General features: G+C 52.4%; 1 protein-coding gene across 2 annotated transcripts; it reads right to left on the minus strand.

Moving 5' to 3' along the window:
* Window positions 1–3,740: 3,740 nt before the first annotated feature.
* PIGZ (phosphatidylinositol glycan anchor biosynthesis class Z) lies at window positions 3,741–17,085 on the minus strand. Of its 2 annotated transcripts, none has more exons than XM_036754643.1 (4): window positions 17,029–17,085; window positions 11,500–11,568; window positions 8,768–8,966; window positions 3,741–5,611 (listed from the first exon to the last, which is right to left on the minus strand). In XM_036754643.1, the coding sequence occupies exons 3-4, from the start codon at window positions 8,886–8,888 to the stop codon at window positions 4,086–4,088; spliced, it is 1,647 nt and encodes a 548-aa protein (XP_036610538.1). In that variant the 5' UTR covers window positions 8,889–8,966; window positions 11,500–11,568; window positions 17,029–17,085; the 3' UTR covers window positions 3,741–4,085. The 2 variants fall into 2 exon arrangements, with proteins under 2 accessions (XP_036610538.1, XP_036610537.1); XM_036754642.1 differs by lacking the exon at window positions 17,029–17,085 and adding an exon at window positions 10,718–10,868 and having other exon boundaries at window positions 11,500–11,514.
* Window positions 17,086–18,300: the final 1,215 nt, after the last annotated feature.

Consider the following 18,300-nt stretch of genomic DNA (forward strand, 5'->3'; position numbering starts at 1 on the left):
TCATAACAACTCTGGGCAGCAGGCTCGATTGTGATACAAGCAAGGAAACAGGCTAGGAGGCTTGCCTGGAGTCTATTTCTAAGGACGAAGCAAGCTGTTTCTGAAGCTCCATTGCCCTCCTGGGCTCACCAGCCAAAGCCATTTCTCCAGGATGGATGGGTGGCAGGGTCTGAGCTATCGAGGGACACAGGGCACCAACAGGAGAAGCTGATGCCACCACCACCTCTGGGCTCTAAACAGCACGTGGCCACCAGGGCGTTGCCTCTGGGCGCTGGGAGGCTTTGTGGATGGTCCTCTAACACATTACCACAAGCACACATGGACAACACACACAACACTATACAGGTACACTCACGCATTGGTGTGTATGCACAGACACATGAACCATTCCCCACTCCTGGGCTGTCCTTTGCATAGGGTCCCACTGCCCTTATAGCTCTTTTCAGAGGCCCCCTTTCGATGCTCCTTGTCCTGGTAATGAAGGACAGCCTGCCCATGCAGGACCTTCTCCATGAGCCTACTGGAAGCAGGACACCCACGCAAGATCTGCATGGTGACGGCGGTGCGTGGGTGGCCCAGGCTCTCTCTGACGGGCTTGGCCCAGCTGGGCAGAGCAGGGAATGGGAGCCACATGGGGGCTGGAGCCAGGAGGAAGCTCAGGCCTCAGCCAGAGGTCACTATGCCACAACTTCCCTCATGTGTCTTCCAAGCTTTTCAGATCAGCTCCTGCTTGAGACAGGGGAGCTGAAGAAAGGTTTCAGCTTCAGAAATGGAGCAGAGGCTGGCTGGCCACCTCTTGTCACATGGGAGTCACACAAATGCTTGTATATAAAGGAAAACTCCCCCGGGAGGCAGAACAGTGTGGTGGAAAGAAAACTGGAGAGAGGAGAATCGGGGGCCTGGAACTGAATCCCCCAGGGCCATGAAAGCTGGGATCATTTAGTCTGGGGTGGGGGGGGGGGTTCTCTGTTTCCTCCTCTGGAACATGAATAGGGTGGGACTCTAAAGGGATCTCTAAGCTCCTTCCAGCTCTACATCTCTGATCGTGACAGTCTTTGCCTTGGCACGTCTACCGAGGGGGTCTGCTTGATTCAAGAGAAGTTTGAGGAAGCCTGAAGAAGCCTGGGAGAGGTCCCAGGGCAGGGGATGGGGGTAGGGGAGCATGATGGACAAGGGGAATTCCCTCCCCCATGGCCCTCCTGTTCATCTGTGGGTCCTTTCCAGGAACCTGTGATCCCAACTCATCATCCAGGAGAGGGGCCATTTTCCTTCTGAACCAAATGCTGGGACCAGCAGAAGGGGCTCTTAGGGGGAGGAGAGACCTTGACTTAAACTTGGTTCCATGAAACTCGCCAGCCCAGTCAAGTAGAGCAAAGAGCTGGCATTCCCTCCTGCCTTCAATTCCCAGATAACTGTCCTGGCAAGCCTGGAGTTTGGGGTCTTATTTCACTGTCCAGGGTATGTGAGCCGGTTGTAGAGAAGCCACAGGAGGGGTCGTTATGATTTTCTTCTACAGGTTCAATGACACAAGACTTCATTATAATCCAAAGAAATTCAATTCACATTTAATGAACACGTACCATAGGCTTACTGGGAGAGAGAAGCATTATACAGGGAAGGGTGTGATAAGGAGTGTAATACATGGAACAAATCCAGAGTGCTTTGGACAAGTGGAAGAGGAAGAGAACAACATTTCTGCCAAGTAGAAAGGGCAGAGCATGGAAGGCTTAATGGAAGAGGGGGCACCAGACCTGGCCCTAGAGAGGAAAGAGGAGAGTTCTGGAAGAGGGAGGGAGTGCTAGGCACGGGTTGGGGTGGAGGGAAGAGGAGGGCATGACCACCTGCACATTCATAGAAGCAGGAGATGGCTTGTTAAGGTGGGGGGAAGAGGGATCTAGACTGGTGTCCACATCACCTAGAAGGGGGACAGCATGAAAGAGACAACTAAGAACTCTCCAAAGGCACATCAGGGGTCGGTCTCAGGGGTTTGTATTTGATCCTAGAATCAACACCTATTTGAGCCAGAAGAGCTACAGCAAGCTGTGTCTTGGGAAGGTGACTTGGGCAGCTGTGTGACAAATCGGGACATAAACACCAATGGATGGCACCTTCACAAGGGAAGGGAAGCACAGCACCAGGAAGAGCCTGGGTTCCCATCTCAACCAGCTCAGGCCAGCAGCCACACGGTCTGGAGATGCTTAGGAAGTGGAAAGCCCACCCTGGTCCCTTCAAGGGATGTTCCTGAGGCAATTCTGGGGAGCCACAACAGTCCCTCTGTAAGCCAGTTTGCAATGGGTGGCCCATTCCATTTCTTCTCTGAGGCCATCGCCAGTGAAAATTTATTGTATCTTTGGTCTGCAAAGGAACTTGGCATTTGAATGGCTTCAGTGGTTCTTCATCGGCCTCTCTGAGCTGGGCAGCCTTAGCAGAGGCATTTAGACTGTGGGCCAGGGAGAGCTGGCCATGGGACTTTGGGAGGGGAAGGATTGCTGAGGCATGGAGAAGCCACTGGCCTTGGTTGAGAGACCACAGACTTTGGTTGAGAGGCCAATCCCATCCCAACCAGAGAATAAACAAGGAAGGCCCTGGCAGGAGCAAGGAAGATACCAGCTGAGAAACATTCCACTTACCCTCCATACAGGGAGGCAAATAGGAGGGGACTGCAGGGGTCATTTACCCTCTGCAACCTCACCCGCAAAAGGTTACCCAGCCTCTGCCTGATAGAGGTGAGGCCTTCCCTCATGCTCTGGTTGGATCTCCTTGGGCAGTCATTTGGGGTACCCCTCTTCTCTATGACGGTCACTTACAGACCATAAAGACCTCGAGGAAGGGGAATGTTCTAGAAACCATGTTGTATGAGGAAGGTTTGAGAGAACTGGGCATATCTGGCCTGCAAGGTGGAAGCTTTATAGGAGACGTTCGTCATTCTTTACATATTTGGAGGGGCTTCACATGGAGAAGGGATTACACTTGTTTCTCAAGCCCCAGGAAGTAGAACCAGGGTGGAAGTTATAGTAAGGCAGGTCTCAGCTGACTATAACTGAGGACTTCCCAACAGTGAGGCTGTCCAACAGAAGAATGAGCTTCCTTCCATGTGAAGCGGTGAAGGCCCCATCACAGAAGTGTTCAATAAAAGGTTGGCTGGCCCTTTGTTGAGGATGTTGTAAAGGGGACTATGAATGCAGCAGGGCTTAGATGACCTCTGAGGTCAGGTTGGTTATAATTCACCATCGGGGGCAGGAGGGTAAATGCCTCACTAGGCCGCCCGTCCCATTTTTGCACATATAGACAGGTGGATGGATGGATAGACGGATGGGCAGACAGGTAGATAGACAGATAGATAGACAGGAAGGAAGGAAGGACAGAGACAAAGTATTTATTAAGCACTTAACAACGGACTAGGCGCTACCCTCTAAAGAGAAAGGTCTTATTGGGCAATTCACTTAACCCCTTTGGCATCAGATTCCTCATCGGCAAAATGAGGGCTAGTTGGACCAAGGCCCCCCTTTCCCCTCTTCCATCCAGGGATTCTGTTGAGGTAAAACCTCCCTCCATGAAATTTCCACTATTTGGTCTTTGTTCTTCCTACTGACCCACCCCTTTCTCCAAATGAAGAAAGCCTTTTAAATATATCCAGACAGTAATCATGACCTCACAGTCCCCTCCCCCGACTCTCACCCTTCCTTGCCCTTCCACTGCACCATGTCCCCCCCCCCCCCCCCCGACCTTTGTTCAGGCTCAACATTCTAGGTTTCTTCAATTTATCCTCACATGACAGGGCTTCAAGTCCCCTCACCACCCTGGGCACCCTCCTTAGGGCAAGCTTCAAGCAGTCTATACCTCTCCTGAAGGTGGCACCCAAAATGAACACCATCTGGAGAGGGCTTCGGGGTGCAGCCTGTGGCCAGGGGGCCAAGCTTGGCCAACAGAGTTATCTTTGGCTTGGTTTGGCCTATGACCGGGATGGACTCCTGCTTTGGTCATCCACATCGTGGATGCTGTTCAGTCTGCCTGAGTGTCCCCAGGGACTTGTCCAGTCTTATCAGACAAAGGAGCTTTTGGGGAGGGGGGAGCCAAGACGTTTTTCAGAAGGGCCTCTGCTCCCTCCGCTCGCCCACTTCTAGGATGTAGAGGCCAAGGGAATCCCTCCAGCGGCTGCTCAGCAGGGCAGAGAGCCCAGGCGGGTCCTCCAGAGTCAAGTGGGGAAACACCCGCATCTCATTCCTCAGGGAGAAGGGGCAGGCGGCTGCAGCCTCCCTGGCTGTCCCAGGGATGACAACAAAAATCCGGCAGAGCCGATCGCCCCCAGCGATGTCGCAGATGGGCTGGCTGGCTAGCTGGTCGAGGGTCTGGCAAAAGGCCTGGCTCTCCGCCCCTCCCAGGTCAATGACCTCCACGGGCGGCTCTTGCCCTCGAAGGCCGAGGAGGTAACGCGGCGGCATGTAGGTGTGGCTGAAGAGCAGGGTGTAGTGGGAGGGCTGCCCGTTGGGAGCCGGGGCGTGGATGCTCTGCTCCAGATGGGACAGGCAAGGGACGAGGCCACCCTGATGAAGGCAGCCAAAGAACAGGGCCCCAAGGACGTTGAAGAGAATGACCGAGGCGGTTCTCCACGGGGAGACCCCCCGGCCCTTCTGGCTGCTGAACAGGGTCAGGGGCCCCAGGAGAGGGACCAAGAACCGAGGTTCCTGATGGCCGAAGAGAGAGAGCAGGGCCAGGGGGACAAAGTAGAAGAGGAGGAGGACGGTCCTCTTGTCCGGGAAAGTCCAGGGAGCCTGAAGACGAGCCACGGAGGCCAAGCTTTCCTTCAGCACTTTCCACGCGCCCATTACTGCTGCAACGTGCAGAACCCCAAAGAGCAGGACCCCGTTGACGGCCAGGTGGGTGAGGCGGGGGTGTGTGCCATGCTGCGCCAGGTTCTGGGGGTCCAGGTTGTAGCTGAGGAAGTGGACAGGAGTCAGGACGAGGCGGGGGCCCAGCCCCAGCCGGGAGGAATAGTACCATGTATCGGCAGCCACGAACAGGGCAGCCACCAGCGTGGCCCCAGGCAGCAGCTCCAGCATGCTGCGGACCAGGGCCTTCGTGCTCAGAGGCACCACCGTGGTTCGGCCGCTGGACCAGAAGAGCAGCGGCAGGAAGGCGAACCCCAAGAACGTGGGCCGGTTGAAGAAGCCCGCGGCCACCACAGCACCCAGCAGCCAGCTGTGCCCCCCAAGCCGCGGAGACAGCTTCCCGTCTGTGCCCGGAGAGACCAGCACCAAAAGCCACATGAACAGAAGCCCCTCGATAGCGTTGGCCAGGGTCCTCGTGTAGAAGACCAGGGTGACATAGGAGCCGGCCAGCAGGACCAGGGCTTGCCAGGGATCGGCTCCCCAGAGCGGGGCCACCCGGTACACCCCCCAGTCCAGAGTGAAGGAGAGAGCTGTGAAGACCAGGCGGGGCCCCACCAGGAGGGTGTAGCTGCTGATCGCGCCTGGCCAGAGGCCCAGCTTGTCCAATAGCTCCATCAGCCAGAACACAGAGCCAGTGGTCAACAGCGGGAAGAGGACTGTTCGCAAGGGTGAGCTGGGGAGGAATTCCCAGGGACGGTAGACCTCCAGGCCCAGGACATCTTCTGGCAAAGGAAAGAGGCAAGAGGTGATCTGAGAAAAGACAGAGTGAGCACCAGGGAGGTCTGGGTTCAAATTCTACCTTTATGAAAGGAGACCCAGCTCTGTCTATGGGGGAGCAGAGAGATTGTAATAATACCAGACAGGAAATGAGGTGTTAAGAAGAGCCTGTAGGTCCATAGCTCCCAGATGATCCCCGGTCCCCCTTCCCTGAGGCCTATCTTCCTCTCTAGGCCCTCCCTCACCTCCACCTGCTGGGTTGCTGGCTCAGCTGGGGACAAAATCCCTTCTTTCTCTGAGGTCACTTGAGACCCCAGCTGAGTCTTGCAAACAAGGCCTTCAGAAACCCCAATCAATGCAATGACTAATTTGGTTCTAGAGAATCGGGACAAAATTCACATCCTCCTCCCAGGGGGAAGGGGAACTCCAGGGGTGGACTCTTGCCGGCTTAATTTTCCTTGCTATAAGGAAGGTTTCCATGGAAGGGGCAGGGGGTCAGGAAGAAAAGGCATCGATAAAGCATTCTTCAAGGAGTTTCCTGAAAACAAAACTCAAAGCAAATACAAACTCAACCCTGGGTCAAGATGCCTGATGCTGGTGAGCGCCTCCCTTTAGTGCAGAGCTCCTCTCGTGGACCCTGGGGAACAAGCATGGGGAAGACTAGGCCAATTTCATTGGCTTTAGGCACTCGAAGAGAGGAAGATCCCTCCACTGAGGCATACAGGCCCCTGTTCAGTGACTTCAGGTCCCCAAGAGTCACCCAGGCTCAACCTCAGAGGATGTGTCATTACCTTATATTTCCTGGGTATAGAGTTTATACAAACTAATTCATGTTGTTTTCCTCAATCAAGTGAGGCAGTGGTTGTAAAATGCTGAGCACAGTGCCTGGCACATAGTAGGTGCTTAATAAATGCATGTGCCCTTCTCCCTTTCCTTTTCTTCTCCAGGGCAGAGACTTTTTGCTTGTGTCCCCAGCACCTGGCAGAGTGTCTGGCACACCATCAGCAATAAATAAATGAATAATGATAAATATAAGGAATAAATATAATAATGAATATTACTAATTCCAGAGCACGTTATGCCCCTGCCCTCAAGGGGCTTCCATTCAAACAGGGGAGTCCACGGGTCTGTCTAGAAGGAGGGTATAATAAGCATGAGGTTATTTGAAGGGGTGGGGGCTGGGTTGCCTTCACCCAGGCTCAGCTCGCCTCTCACTCTGGCCAGGTGGGTGTGGGGCCCTGCTCCCAGATTAGTTTGGACTCTTTTTTTTCTGCTAGTAGCCATTGGTTGACGAGAAACCAAGAGCTGGAAGGATCCCGGATGTTGTGCCTCCAGAAGAACAAAGGACACAGCTGCCCGGCTTCGATAAAATGCTTAGGAATCACTGAAAACCAGTTCTCTTCCTTCCTGGCAGAATGTGAGGCCCTGAGACCCCAGTGGCGGAGCTCGGAGGCCTGTTTGGGTCCCTGGACAGCTCTGACTCACTGAGGCCCAAGGATTCAGGCTGTCTCTGGCATGGGTGGGTCAATAGGTTAGTTTCTTTCCATACCCGGAATGCCCCAAAGGCACAGAACCCTGAGAAAGGGGGTAGACTTGGCAGCCTACACAACACTCTCCCTCCGAAAACCTCGAATTTCCTCATCTGTAAGAAGAGAGGGAGAGGCTTTGGAGGGACTGAATTAGCCCCACTGGTACCTACAACTGCCTCATCTCCCATCTCTGAGCATGTGCCCTGGCCGTCTCCCAGGCTCTCCTGCCTCTCCTCTGCATGCAGAGTCAGCTCAAACTCTGCCTTCTGAAGGAGGCCTCTCCTTGTTACTGCAGCTAAGAATGCAAGGGTTGGTCCACGGTCTGATGAAGCCTACGGACCCCTTCTCAGAACCATGGTTTAGCGGCTGCATCCAGAATGGAAAGAAATGCTCAGTTTCGGTTACAGGTTAATGACAACAAATATGTCTTTTCTTTTTGCTCTCCAAGTTCTCATACCCTCTCAAGTCCATCCACAGAGTCTGTGGGATCTGTGGAGCCCAGGGTCTTGTGGTAGATGCTGCCCCAGGGCCTGGTCTTCTCTTCTATGGACACAGTACAGACCTTCAGCAGGCTGTCTCCTTCATTAGACTGGGAGGTCCTGGGGAGCTTTGTAGCCAGCACTTCATACAGTAAGCACCTAATAAATGTTTGCTGACTGAGTGACTGATGATCTCATTAACAGGTTCTTTGAGGTCACTCAGTCTAATCTTCCCATTTAACAGGTGAGAAAGCTGAGGCCCAGGCAGGGGAAAGGAGACTTGCCTAAAGGTCAGTGACTCAAATTCAGGCCTCCTGAGGCCAGTGAGAGCCTTGGAGATGCCCTCAACTTTGTCATTTGGAGGAGAAAGGAGTGATGCCCACCCTTCCCTCACAGTCAGGACCATGTCTGGATCCTTCTCTTTGAAGAATACCTCAGAGTCTGGGCTGCATGAGCCCTGGTCATGCATGTTCACGTGTGTGCCCTATGCATGTGACCACATAAGCCCTGGTCACATGTGTCCACCCTCGCATGTGGGGGGGAGGGGTGCCCCTCCATGCATGTGACCACATGGGTCACCACCCCTCCCTCCATTCAGAGCTCAATTCAAAGCCACCTCCTTCAAGAGACCTTTCCTGATTCCTCCTCTCCCACCAAATGATTCTGTAGTTTGGGATATAGCCTATATCTGCATGTCTGTAGCATGCGGAAGGGAAACTCTCCAAGAGCAAAGACCATATTTTTGGTTGGTTTTTGTCTCTGTGTGCACAGCACATAGTAGGCACTTTAAAAATGATTGCTGAAGCATTGACGTGTAACTCCCACATATGATCCTTATCTGTGTCTCCTTTCCCACAGATGGTGTTTGAATTTATGGTGAAAGGTGCCCCAGGTGTGTGTCTGGTGTGGGGGGTGCGGTGCAACAAAAGAATTAGATTCCTTTGGCTCACTGATAAAAGGAAACACGCTGGGAGGGCTTCATGAACAATGTTTTTCAGTGGATACAGACTCACCGAGGGCCTTGAACCTGGGATTTCTTCAGCACTTAATAAATGTTCCTTGTTTGCTTGCTTACTTTTTAGCATCAATAAAATTGTTTTTTTAACAGCGGAGAGAGAAAAATGATCACCCACTTTACCGCAAGGGATTTTACCTGCCATGACCTCAGGAGACTGAAAGAATTCATCTGGATGCAAGTAACCCGCCTGTGGGAGAAGACACCAGGCTATACGCAGGAGGCCAAGGCTTCCCCAAAGCACCTGGGCGGCCCACATCTCCAGGATCTCCAGGACCTCCAGACCAGAGCAGAGCAGAGCCACGCCAGGCCAGGAGCGGTTCTTGGTCTAGGGAGTCTGAAAGGAGAGGAAATTCAAAAATGAAAAGACAATTCAGTCTCTATCAATAACATTAAAAATGAGTGGTTAAGAGAAAACAGGCGTATCTTCCATAGCCCAGCTGTCTTTTGTCCCTTGGGACCTCCCCCCTCACCCCCCTGCCCCCATCACTGTGTGACTCACACACTTGCCATCCATGGGGGAGAAGGCTCCTTCATTTTGGGAGAAGGAGAAGGAAGGGCCAGCTGGGGCTAACCTGGGCCAGGAGGGCCCCGGACCCCGGGTCTGTGGGAGGGCTAGCCTCTGTGACCCCTGGGGCTCTGGGGCTCCTTGGGCTCTTATCTGTTAACAGCACGTGTCTGACTCTTCCTATCTGTGATGCTTGGATGCCTACTTCCTCCTTGGCCTCTCTTGACGCAGTTCCCACCCAAGGAGAGGGAAGGAGAGTGCCCCCGACTCCTTCCCTGCTTCTCCAACTCCCTGTGACCTCGGGAAAGGCCATTCCACTTCTCTGGTCCCTGGCTATTCACCTCTGAGGTGCTTTCTGCTGCGGATTTCCCTTTGGCTGATCCCCCTGTCCTGAAGGCTGCGTGCATGGCTCTCAATGAACAGAGACTGTCCAGCCCCACAGCCCTTCCCGTAGGACTGGCCTCTGATCACAGAGTTCTTTCTCTGTGCTGAGACTTTAACCCTGTGGTCCCTTGTCTGGGATTTCAAATCATCGCCTAGACTTCCCCAGTGTCCTTCCTCCTCTCCCAGAGAGCCAGCCCCTGGCACAAAGAATATTTATGGAAGTCATTCTTAATTTGTCCAAGCAAAGGGATAACTTTTGTCTTTTAAGATTCTAATGCAGTTTGTTTTTTTAATGCAGATGCCAAGCATTTCCAAATGATTATGACCAGCAGCCTGGTGTTCTACACCTGGAGTCATGAGAGCCTGGGGCTCACATCTCTCTTCGGCATTTACTCCACATGTGAATATGGACTCCTTGGAACCTCCATTTCTCATCTGTATAATGGATCTGTTTGTTTAAACCCAAGGGCTCCGAGGGATTTTTTGCACCATATGTGTGACAGTCTAGACAAGACCCAATTCAACTCCACCAACAATGATCAGGGAGAGGCCTTGTGCAGGTGGGACCCTGAACTGGGAGTTGGGGCTGCAGAAATTTAAATACAGAGAGAGAAGTGAAGTCCCAGGAGGGAAGCAGAGGTCTGACCATGGAAAGGAGAAAAACCCTGGAAGTTAGAGAAAGGTCTTCCCAGAGGGGGTGGTTACTGAGCTAAGCCTTGAAGGAAAAGAAACTTCTTAGGGAGGGAGGTGATGAAGTGATGGCATGCCACGCATGGGGGACAGCCTGGGCAAAGGCATGGGGGAGGGAAGGGGAATACTGCCAAGATCAAGGAAGAACCGCAGGTGGTCTGGTTGGATGCAGAGCATACTCAGAGATGAAGCTGGACCCAGCTCTCAAGGGCCTTAAATGCCAGGCTGAAAAGCCTCTTTGGGGGAGGGGATGGTTAGAGCCTGTGGGTTCCTATACAGGGTCAGGGGAGGCACCTCTCTGAGGACTGGCAAAAGGGAAGACCTGAAGGTCAGGCTGGAGCATGGGAATTTAGGGCCAGAGACTTGGGGCTGGAAGGGCCTGTCCCCCCATTGTAGAGATGAGGAAACTGAGTCCCAGAGGAAGGAGGTAACTGGCCTTGACTCCCCTCCCCCCACCCCACCACCACTGGGGGTCACAATCTATTTCAGAGTTGTCGGACACTTACCCCAAATCACAGCTTGTGAGGGCAGAAACCCCGGCCCCTGTCCGGCTCCCTGCCCCACACTAGGCCCCCGACTTCCCTTCGCTGGATGAGCGCCGCTTCTTTCTGAGCGGGGTTCTGGAGCCTTCTGGTCCTAGTGGCTTCCTGGCCCTCCCTCATTATCCCAGGAGAGGGAGGGAGGGAGCGAGCATCCCAGAAAAAATAAAAGCATAGCAACTGTTCAGAATGGCCGCTAGATGGCGCAGTGGGTAAGTGCCAGCGCTGGAGTCCTGCAGACTCGCATTTGTGAGTTCAAACTCGGCCTCAGACCCTTACTGGCTGTGTGACCCGGGGCAAGTCCCTTCACCCTGTTTGCCTCAGTTTCCTCATCTGTCAAATGAGCTGGAGAAGGACAGAGGAAACCATTCCAAGAAAACCCCAGATGGGGTGCTAAAGGGTCAGGCACGACGGAAAAACGACTCAACAACAAACTGTCCAGAAATGAGGCCTCGGAGCCAACAAGGTGTGGGTGTGTGTAGGGTGGGGGAGGAATAGTGGCCCTGGGTTCAGATCCTGCCTCTGCCAGCACCTTGCAGCATGGGAACCCCAATTCTGAGCTTTGGATTCCAACCCCACCTCTGTCACTTGCTCTCCCTCTCTGGGCCTCTCAGGTCCTTTTCTAGCTTAAAGCTCTGACTGACTGGCTGAAGACCAGAACATGAACGGTGCCACCCAAGGACCAGGCTGATCACTTCCCCATCAGTCAGTCTTGTCATTTTCACTGTAATTAATCAGCAGAAACTTACAAAAGGCCGGGTACCGCTGCTGGGTCCGGGTGATACAGAGATGTTCCTGCCCTCCTGGAGTTTCCAGTTCTGTGGAGGAAGACAAGACCAAAACCTTTTTTTTTTTTCTTATCAGGTTAGGGGGGTTTGGAGACGGTTTGACTTGCGTTGCAACAAAGGCGGTCGATTTTAATCTCCGATGTGGCTGAGGGCAGGAAGTCTGCCCAGGAGAAGAAGCACAGGATTTGAGGTCAGGGGGTCTGGTTTGGCATCCCAGCTCTGCCACTTACTACCTGTTTGCCCTCTCTCTGGGCCTCAGTTTCCCCATTTGCAAAAGGAAGGGATGCTGGTGGAGGTTCCTTGTGAATTCCACACAATAAATGTTTATTCATTGAGGCCTGTACTGGGGATTGCACGTACAGCGGCCTGCCTTCAGGGAGCTCCCAATCTGACTCACAGATGGGGATGGCAGTCCCAGGCTCGAGCGGCTTCTAGCTCCTTGCCCCTCAGGTCAGGCAGGGACAGGAGGGGCGGGCCCAGACCTAAGGGGCGTGGTGACTCACAATTACCCAATCGCAGCCTTTCTCTGGAGCTGCCCCTCCCACTTCATGCAAATGTGAGGCTGCGGGCTGGCGGCCCTTCTTCGGGGAGACCTCTTCCCGCCGCGACGTCGACGCGGCTTAATGGGTGGAGCTGAGGGAACGGTCAAAAAAACGTGTCAGTCCTCGTGGGGGAGGGAGGGCAGGCAACCATAGAAACCGCTGGCTGCCGGAGCCCCGAGCGCGCACATGCGTGCGGACGTCAGCAGAGTGGGTGGGGGAGCGAGGAGGGGAGCCTGATGTGCGGAGTCTGCGCTGTGTGTTCCCAAGCATCCTCCAGTGCGGAGCCCGGGCATCCCAGGCATCCCACGGTCATTTTTTTTTCAGCCCAAGGAACTCTCCACTGCAGACCCCGCCCTCCCCCCAAAACTGTAGAGTGTCCGCTGATAGAGCTTGGGTTAGAGCCGAAATGGGCTTTAGGCGTCCTGGACAAAGCCCCCTAATTTTACAGGCAGGCAATGTGGTCCACTAGAAAGAGCAAATACTTTGGGGTCCAAGGATCCGGGCTCTGGCGCTTGCTACCTCCGGGACCTTGCGCGAGCCCCTGGACGCCTCCGGGCCTCAGTTTCCTGTGGGTGTGTTCCTCAGCGGGGGGCTATGAGTGTGGAATGTCGTATGTGGGGCCAGATGGTGTTCCAGTGTGGGCTGATTTTGCAGAACTTTTCCTGGGTGATGGAAAGGCTGGGGAGGGGTGGGGGAAGGTAGCCTATCCAGAAATGACTGCGATGCGAAAACATCTACCAATAAAACGGGGGCGGGGGGGGGGGGTTGGCTTGGATGATCTCCAGGGCGCCCATCCTCCGGGGTCAGTCTGGAGGACTGAGCCGGGGCATGCTGCCTGCACGCCCCCAGGGTCCTTAGACACATTCAGAGGCAGCAGGATGTAGGGGACTGGATTGGACTACGAGTCTGTGACGCCTTTGGTGGGACCCTGAGTAAGACAGGGGGAAAGGATGGCTTTGGAGCTGGTCTGCATGTGCTGCCGGTGGGACCTTCATCTGTAAAATGCTCCCTGAGGACTTGCCTCTGACTTTATTTAGAAAAATGGAGGCCCTGCCACTGAGCTCCTTCTCCCCTTCTCTTCCCCTCAGACCCCTTGCTGCCTTCTCCTCCTCTTTCCTTCTTTCACCGTCTCTGACAAGGGCAGCCCTTCCCCTTGCTAAGACCAGCCTTTCCACTCGTGCCTTCCTCCAACAGCAGACGGCCCCCTCCATCATCCCCTCTCTCTCCAGCTTTTTCCAGGTTACTGACTCATTCCTCACTGCCTTCAAACAGGCTCAGGTCTCGCCCAGCCTTAAAAAACTACCAATAGGCCCTCCCATCTCCTAAGCTATCATTCTACATGTCTCCTCCCTTTGAAGCCAAGGTCTTTGAAAAAGCTAAATCTGCTCCCTGCCTTCTGGTCCTCCCTTCTTCTGACCTAACCCTCCAACTGCAACTGCAGCCTCCAAAATGACCGATGGTCTCTTAATTGCCAAATTAGACAGACTCTTCTCAGGCCTCATTCTTCCCAACCTCTGCTACACTTGACACTGTTGATCCCCCTCCCCCCAGACCCTCTCTCTGGGTCTGCATGACCCTGTGGTCCTTCCCCATTGACCACTTCTTCTCATTCTCCTTTGCAGGCTTGTCATCTAGATCACAGCCCCTAATTGGGGGTTTTTCCCAAGGGTCTGGTCTAGGCCCTCTTCTTCTTTCCCTCTGTATACTCTTGCTGGGCTCATCAGCTCGGGTGGGTTTAGGCATCATCTCTGTGCAGGTGACTCCCAGATCTACGAACCCAGCCCCAGTCTCTCCCCTGAGCTTCAATCTAACATCACCAATCTCCTACTGGACATCTCGAACCGGGTGTCCTGGAGACAACTTTAAACTCTGTATGTCCAAGATGGAACTCATCTTTCCCCACAAATCCTTCCCTCTTTCACATGTCCCTGTTTCTGTCAAAGACACCGCCGTCCTTCCCATCTTTGAGGTCTATAACCTCAGGGTTATCCCAGACTCCTCCCTCTCCCTCACCCCACATACCCGATCACTTGCCAAATCCTCCCATTCCTACCGTGACAAAGTCTACCACGTTCCTTCTCTCCACGCACCCAGCAACTACCTTCGTCTGGCCTCGTCTCCCCTTGCCCGCATTATTGTAGCTCCTGTCTGTCAAGTCTCTCCTCCCTGCTAAAATCGTGCTCCTCAAACACAGTCTGACCACGTATCCCTCTGCTCATCCAACCTCGGGAGTCTTCCTGTCGGCTCTTGGGTCAAGTATAAGCTCCATCCCTGCCTGGCTCCGACCTACCTTCCAAGCCTCAGGAGGTCCTGCTCCCTGCTCTAAATTCTGACCTTCTCTCTGTTCTTCATGCAGCACACATCATCCCCCATCTCCTGGCCTTGGTACTGGCCATTCCCCAAGCCTGGAATATTCCTGCCTCCTCAGCTCCACCTGATAAGGTCCCTCTTCCCCTAAGATACAGCTCAGGCACTGTCTTCTGCCGGAAGTCTTTCCAGAGCCCACCCCCAGACAGCATTGTTTTTAACTACTTTGTCTATATTTACTTCGCATTTAGGATGAACATGCTTAGAGATTTGTACTCGTTATCTCCCCATTTGCCTGTAAGCTTCTTGCCAGCCCAGATCATTTCCCTTGCTCAGCACTTATCGCATAGTAGGCATTTGATAAATTCTTGTGGGTTGATTATTCCGAGAGCCCTTCGAGCTACGATCCTGACGACGTCTCTTCTCACTAGCGGGCCTGGCTTTCCTCTTCTCCAAAATGAGAATAGTTCTTCTACCGTCTACCTCAGGGGGCTATCGGAAGGAAAGCTTTGTGCACACTGTCCTAGAAAGGGCTGCTGGGGTGAGGGAGAGCCACGGCCCGGGAATGCAGCTGGATGTGGCCATCGTGGGAGCTTGGCAAGAGGAAGAGATTCGGAATCAGAGGGCCGGATTGGAACCAGGACTTGGATACTCACTGCCCATGGGCAAGCCACGAGATTGCTCGGGCCTTCTAGGCGCTACCTCTAAAAAGCAAGCAGTCTAAATTAGATAATAGATGGAAATGTTATTTTTAGGTACAAAATGCTATTCTCCAGTCTACTATAATATTGAATATTATTATCATAATATTAATTATATCACAGATTATGATTATATATAATGATTTATTGTTCATTTTGTAATTATATATAATTTATAATTATATTATATAAATATTAATTGATATAATAGATCATGGTTATTTAAGGGAATAGCAAAATCTGTTCTCCCATCTCGGAGATATGTATTGGACTCACATTCATTCCTGTGTCTTCTCTGCCTAAATGTAATTGCTGAGCTATCTGAAAATGCTTGTCTTAGGACACGGCTACGTGATAAAATCGAGGCACTGAATTGAGCCCTGAATGATGTCAACAGCTCCTGGCTCTCACTAGCCCTATAGGCCCAGGGTTTCCTCCAGACCCGGCGGGAAATGGAGAAATTTCATCCCAAGAGAACTGTATCAGCCTTATAAATTCCTCTTCCCCAATGAGGAGACATTTGTGCTGTCTCGATAATGGCACTCAAGGTACCCAAGGCCGACGATGCTTTGGGGATGTTTGGTCTGTCTTCGTATACTGTTTAGCCACTTAGTACCCGTAGCTAAAGACCATGAGTACAGAATTTGGAACTAGAAAGGACTTTGGAAACTATACCACTTGGATTTTTAAACCAAGAGAATGAAAATATATCCCAGACAATAAAGCAGTTGGGCACCTTGAGGCCCATTGTTTGGGCGAGAAGAAGGGACCAGCCCCTGTGGTTTGGCACCACTCCCGAGGGTCCTTCTTTCACAGCCACAAACAGGGAAGCTATAAAAGGCCAACATAAGGTAGATGTCTATTCTCGGTACTCAAGTGTAGATATCTCTTAGCGTGTCCTATGCTAGTGAACAAAGACAACCCAGAAACCAGTCCCGAATTCACTGATTCCGCCTGCTTGAAATCCCACTGCTCCTAACTCAAAAGGAAAAAGGATGAGCCTGCACCCTCACACCTTCACGTGCCCACACTAATACATGTGCATTGGACCCACCCACTAAGAGCATCCAGTGTTGCCCTGAGATGAGATGGGTGCAAGTAGGTGTGATAGAGTAGGTTTTGAGAAATGAATGAGGGAAGGGCAAAATGCCATTTTCATTCAAAGAAACAAGAGATCCCTTTGGTCGTATGAAACATCAAGGAAGGCTTCACGGAGGAGGAGGGAGATCTCTTGATTTGCTGAGGAGTCGCTTGTTCGAGGTATGAGTTTCACAGAATCATAGGTTTAGAGCTGGGAGGGACCCTAGAGGTCATGAGATTCAACCCCCTTCCTGTGGACCCAGAGCCTGTTCCGCTCATCCCCTGGCTTCCCTGACCAAGTCTCCTGGGATTGCAGCAGCCACACAAATCATATTAACATGAGATAAGGGCCTGTTTCTGCCACACAGAGAGCAGACTTTTCTGTCCCTCACATTTTCCCCTCCAATATAATATCTGCTCTGCCAGGCTCAAATTTTATTTTATTTTTTTGGAGGGGGGAAGGCAAGGCAATTGGGGTTAAGTGACTTGCCCAAGGTCACACAGCTAGTAACTATGTCGAGTGTCTGAGGCAGAATTTAAACTCAGGTCCTCCTGACGCCAGGGCTGATGCTCTACTCACTGAGCCACCTAGCCGCCCCAAAGCTCAGCTTTTAATAACGTTCACAATTGTTTTGAGATTCACAACCCTGACAGGCTCACAGGGCTTCAGTGACTCACCCAAGGTCATACAGGTAGTATACAGCAAATGAGGATTAGAACCCAGGTCTGGAGTCCCAAGGAAAACTGAGTCACAGTCAGTAGCATGGTGCATGAGAAATCAAGTGACAAGCCTTCTCTGAACTTGCCTGTTTTAATCAATAGCAAAGATTCTCCTTCTTACTTAAAATGGAACAACCTACCTCTCCGGGTGACGGTCACTTCTTGGGTGAGTCAGTTTCTTCGTCTTTTTTTTTTTTGGTAATTAATCTGTCTTCAGCACTCTTCAGTTTGGCACTTGAGCTTTGGGCTTAAGGTGCCCAGCTGGAATTTTCAGTGAGGGCAGTTTCATCCCATTGGCTCCCCAGAGGTGTCCCTGCTGACAAAATCGAATAGGAAAAAAAAAAAAAACTTATTTCCCCCAGCGTGTCCCTCCCTTCGTCCCTTCCCCCAGCACTGCATGTGAAAATGCAAGCCCATCACCCTGGAGAGCGCGCCCTACTCACCAGCCGGGGAGAAGCATCTGCAGTCGGATGGGAGGGATTTTTAGCAAGAGGGGAGGGCATGGCCACCAAAGCGCACTGCAGCATCCTAATGGATGTTACCTAGCACAGAGAGAACCTGGCAAGGCCCCACTGCCAGGGAGGGGAAGGAGGGGGCTATTTAAAGAAACACCACCCAGAACCTAATGATGGGGGAAGGGGATCAATAGAACAATACCACAGAATAAGAGGAAGTGAGAAGTAGATGTTGGATTGCGGGGGGGGGGGGGGGAGGGGGCGCAGTGTGACAGATATGAAGAAGAGAATTGATGGAGCATCTCCTGAAAGAGATTTCAAGGAGCTAAAAATATTGAGAGAGGAGAAGCTGCCTCAATTTTATTAAGAAATTGGATTAAAAGAAATGGGAAGAGGGAGGGAATCCCCCTTTATTCTTTTCCCTGAAATCTGATAAGTCACTGTTGTCAAAATGGAGCATTTCTTTAAAGCATATCCTGTGCCTCAGGAGACCCCGGGGGGATCAGAATAATTTGCTCTCCTTTCTCCAGCCTGGAAAGAAGCCAGCAGCTGCCGGCATCCTCATTCTCTGCCCTTTTAATCATTTTCTGACGGCTGAGGTTCTTCCTCGGTGTATCAGCATTCAGACACTTCCTGTCTGTTTCCCCCCAATTCTACGCCCTCACAAACCACTCTTTTCTTGATTTTTCAGCAGTAACTCCCAGGCCCTTCTGATTCTCAACGGCTTCTGCAGCCTCTAATGTTCTCCTGAGGGATGTTTTCAGACCTACCTCTTCCACCATTTGTAGCAGTGTGGCCTACATCCATAGGAGTTTAGGCACTAGGGCCCTCCCGTCTGCATGGGGCTGAAAGGAAGCTTGGGGGCCCCAGTACTAGGAAAGATTCCAGGTCAGTGACTATGCAAGAGGGAGGGTACAGCGTGGGCCCTCGTGTGGGAAGGAAGGACATTCTTGCAGC

Source organism: Trichosurus vulpecula, chromosome 4 (assembly GCF_011100635.1).
Source record: "Trichosurus vulpecula isolate mTriVul1 chromosome 4, mTriVul1.pri, whole genome shotgun sequence".
Classification (NCBI taxonomy): Eukaryota; Metazoa; Chordata; class Mammalia; order Diprotodontia; family Phalangeridae; genus Trichosurus; species Trichosurus vulpecula.

Bases quoted from the DNA above. Each gene is read 5' to 3' on its own strand.
- PIGZ (XM_036754643.1), bottom strand. From the start codon at position 8,888: ATGTGGGCCGCCCAGGTGCTTTGGGGAAGCCTTGGCCTCCTGCGTATA. The intron at 5,612-8,767 runs GTAAAATCCCTT...TTCCTTTGCCAG, and splicing joins GTCTCCTGAGGTCATGGCAG to AAGATGTCCTGGGCCTGGAG.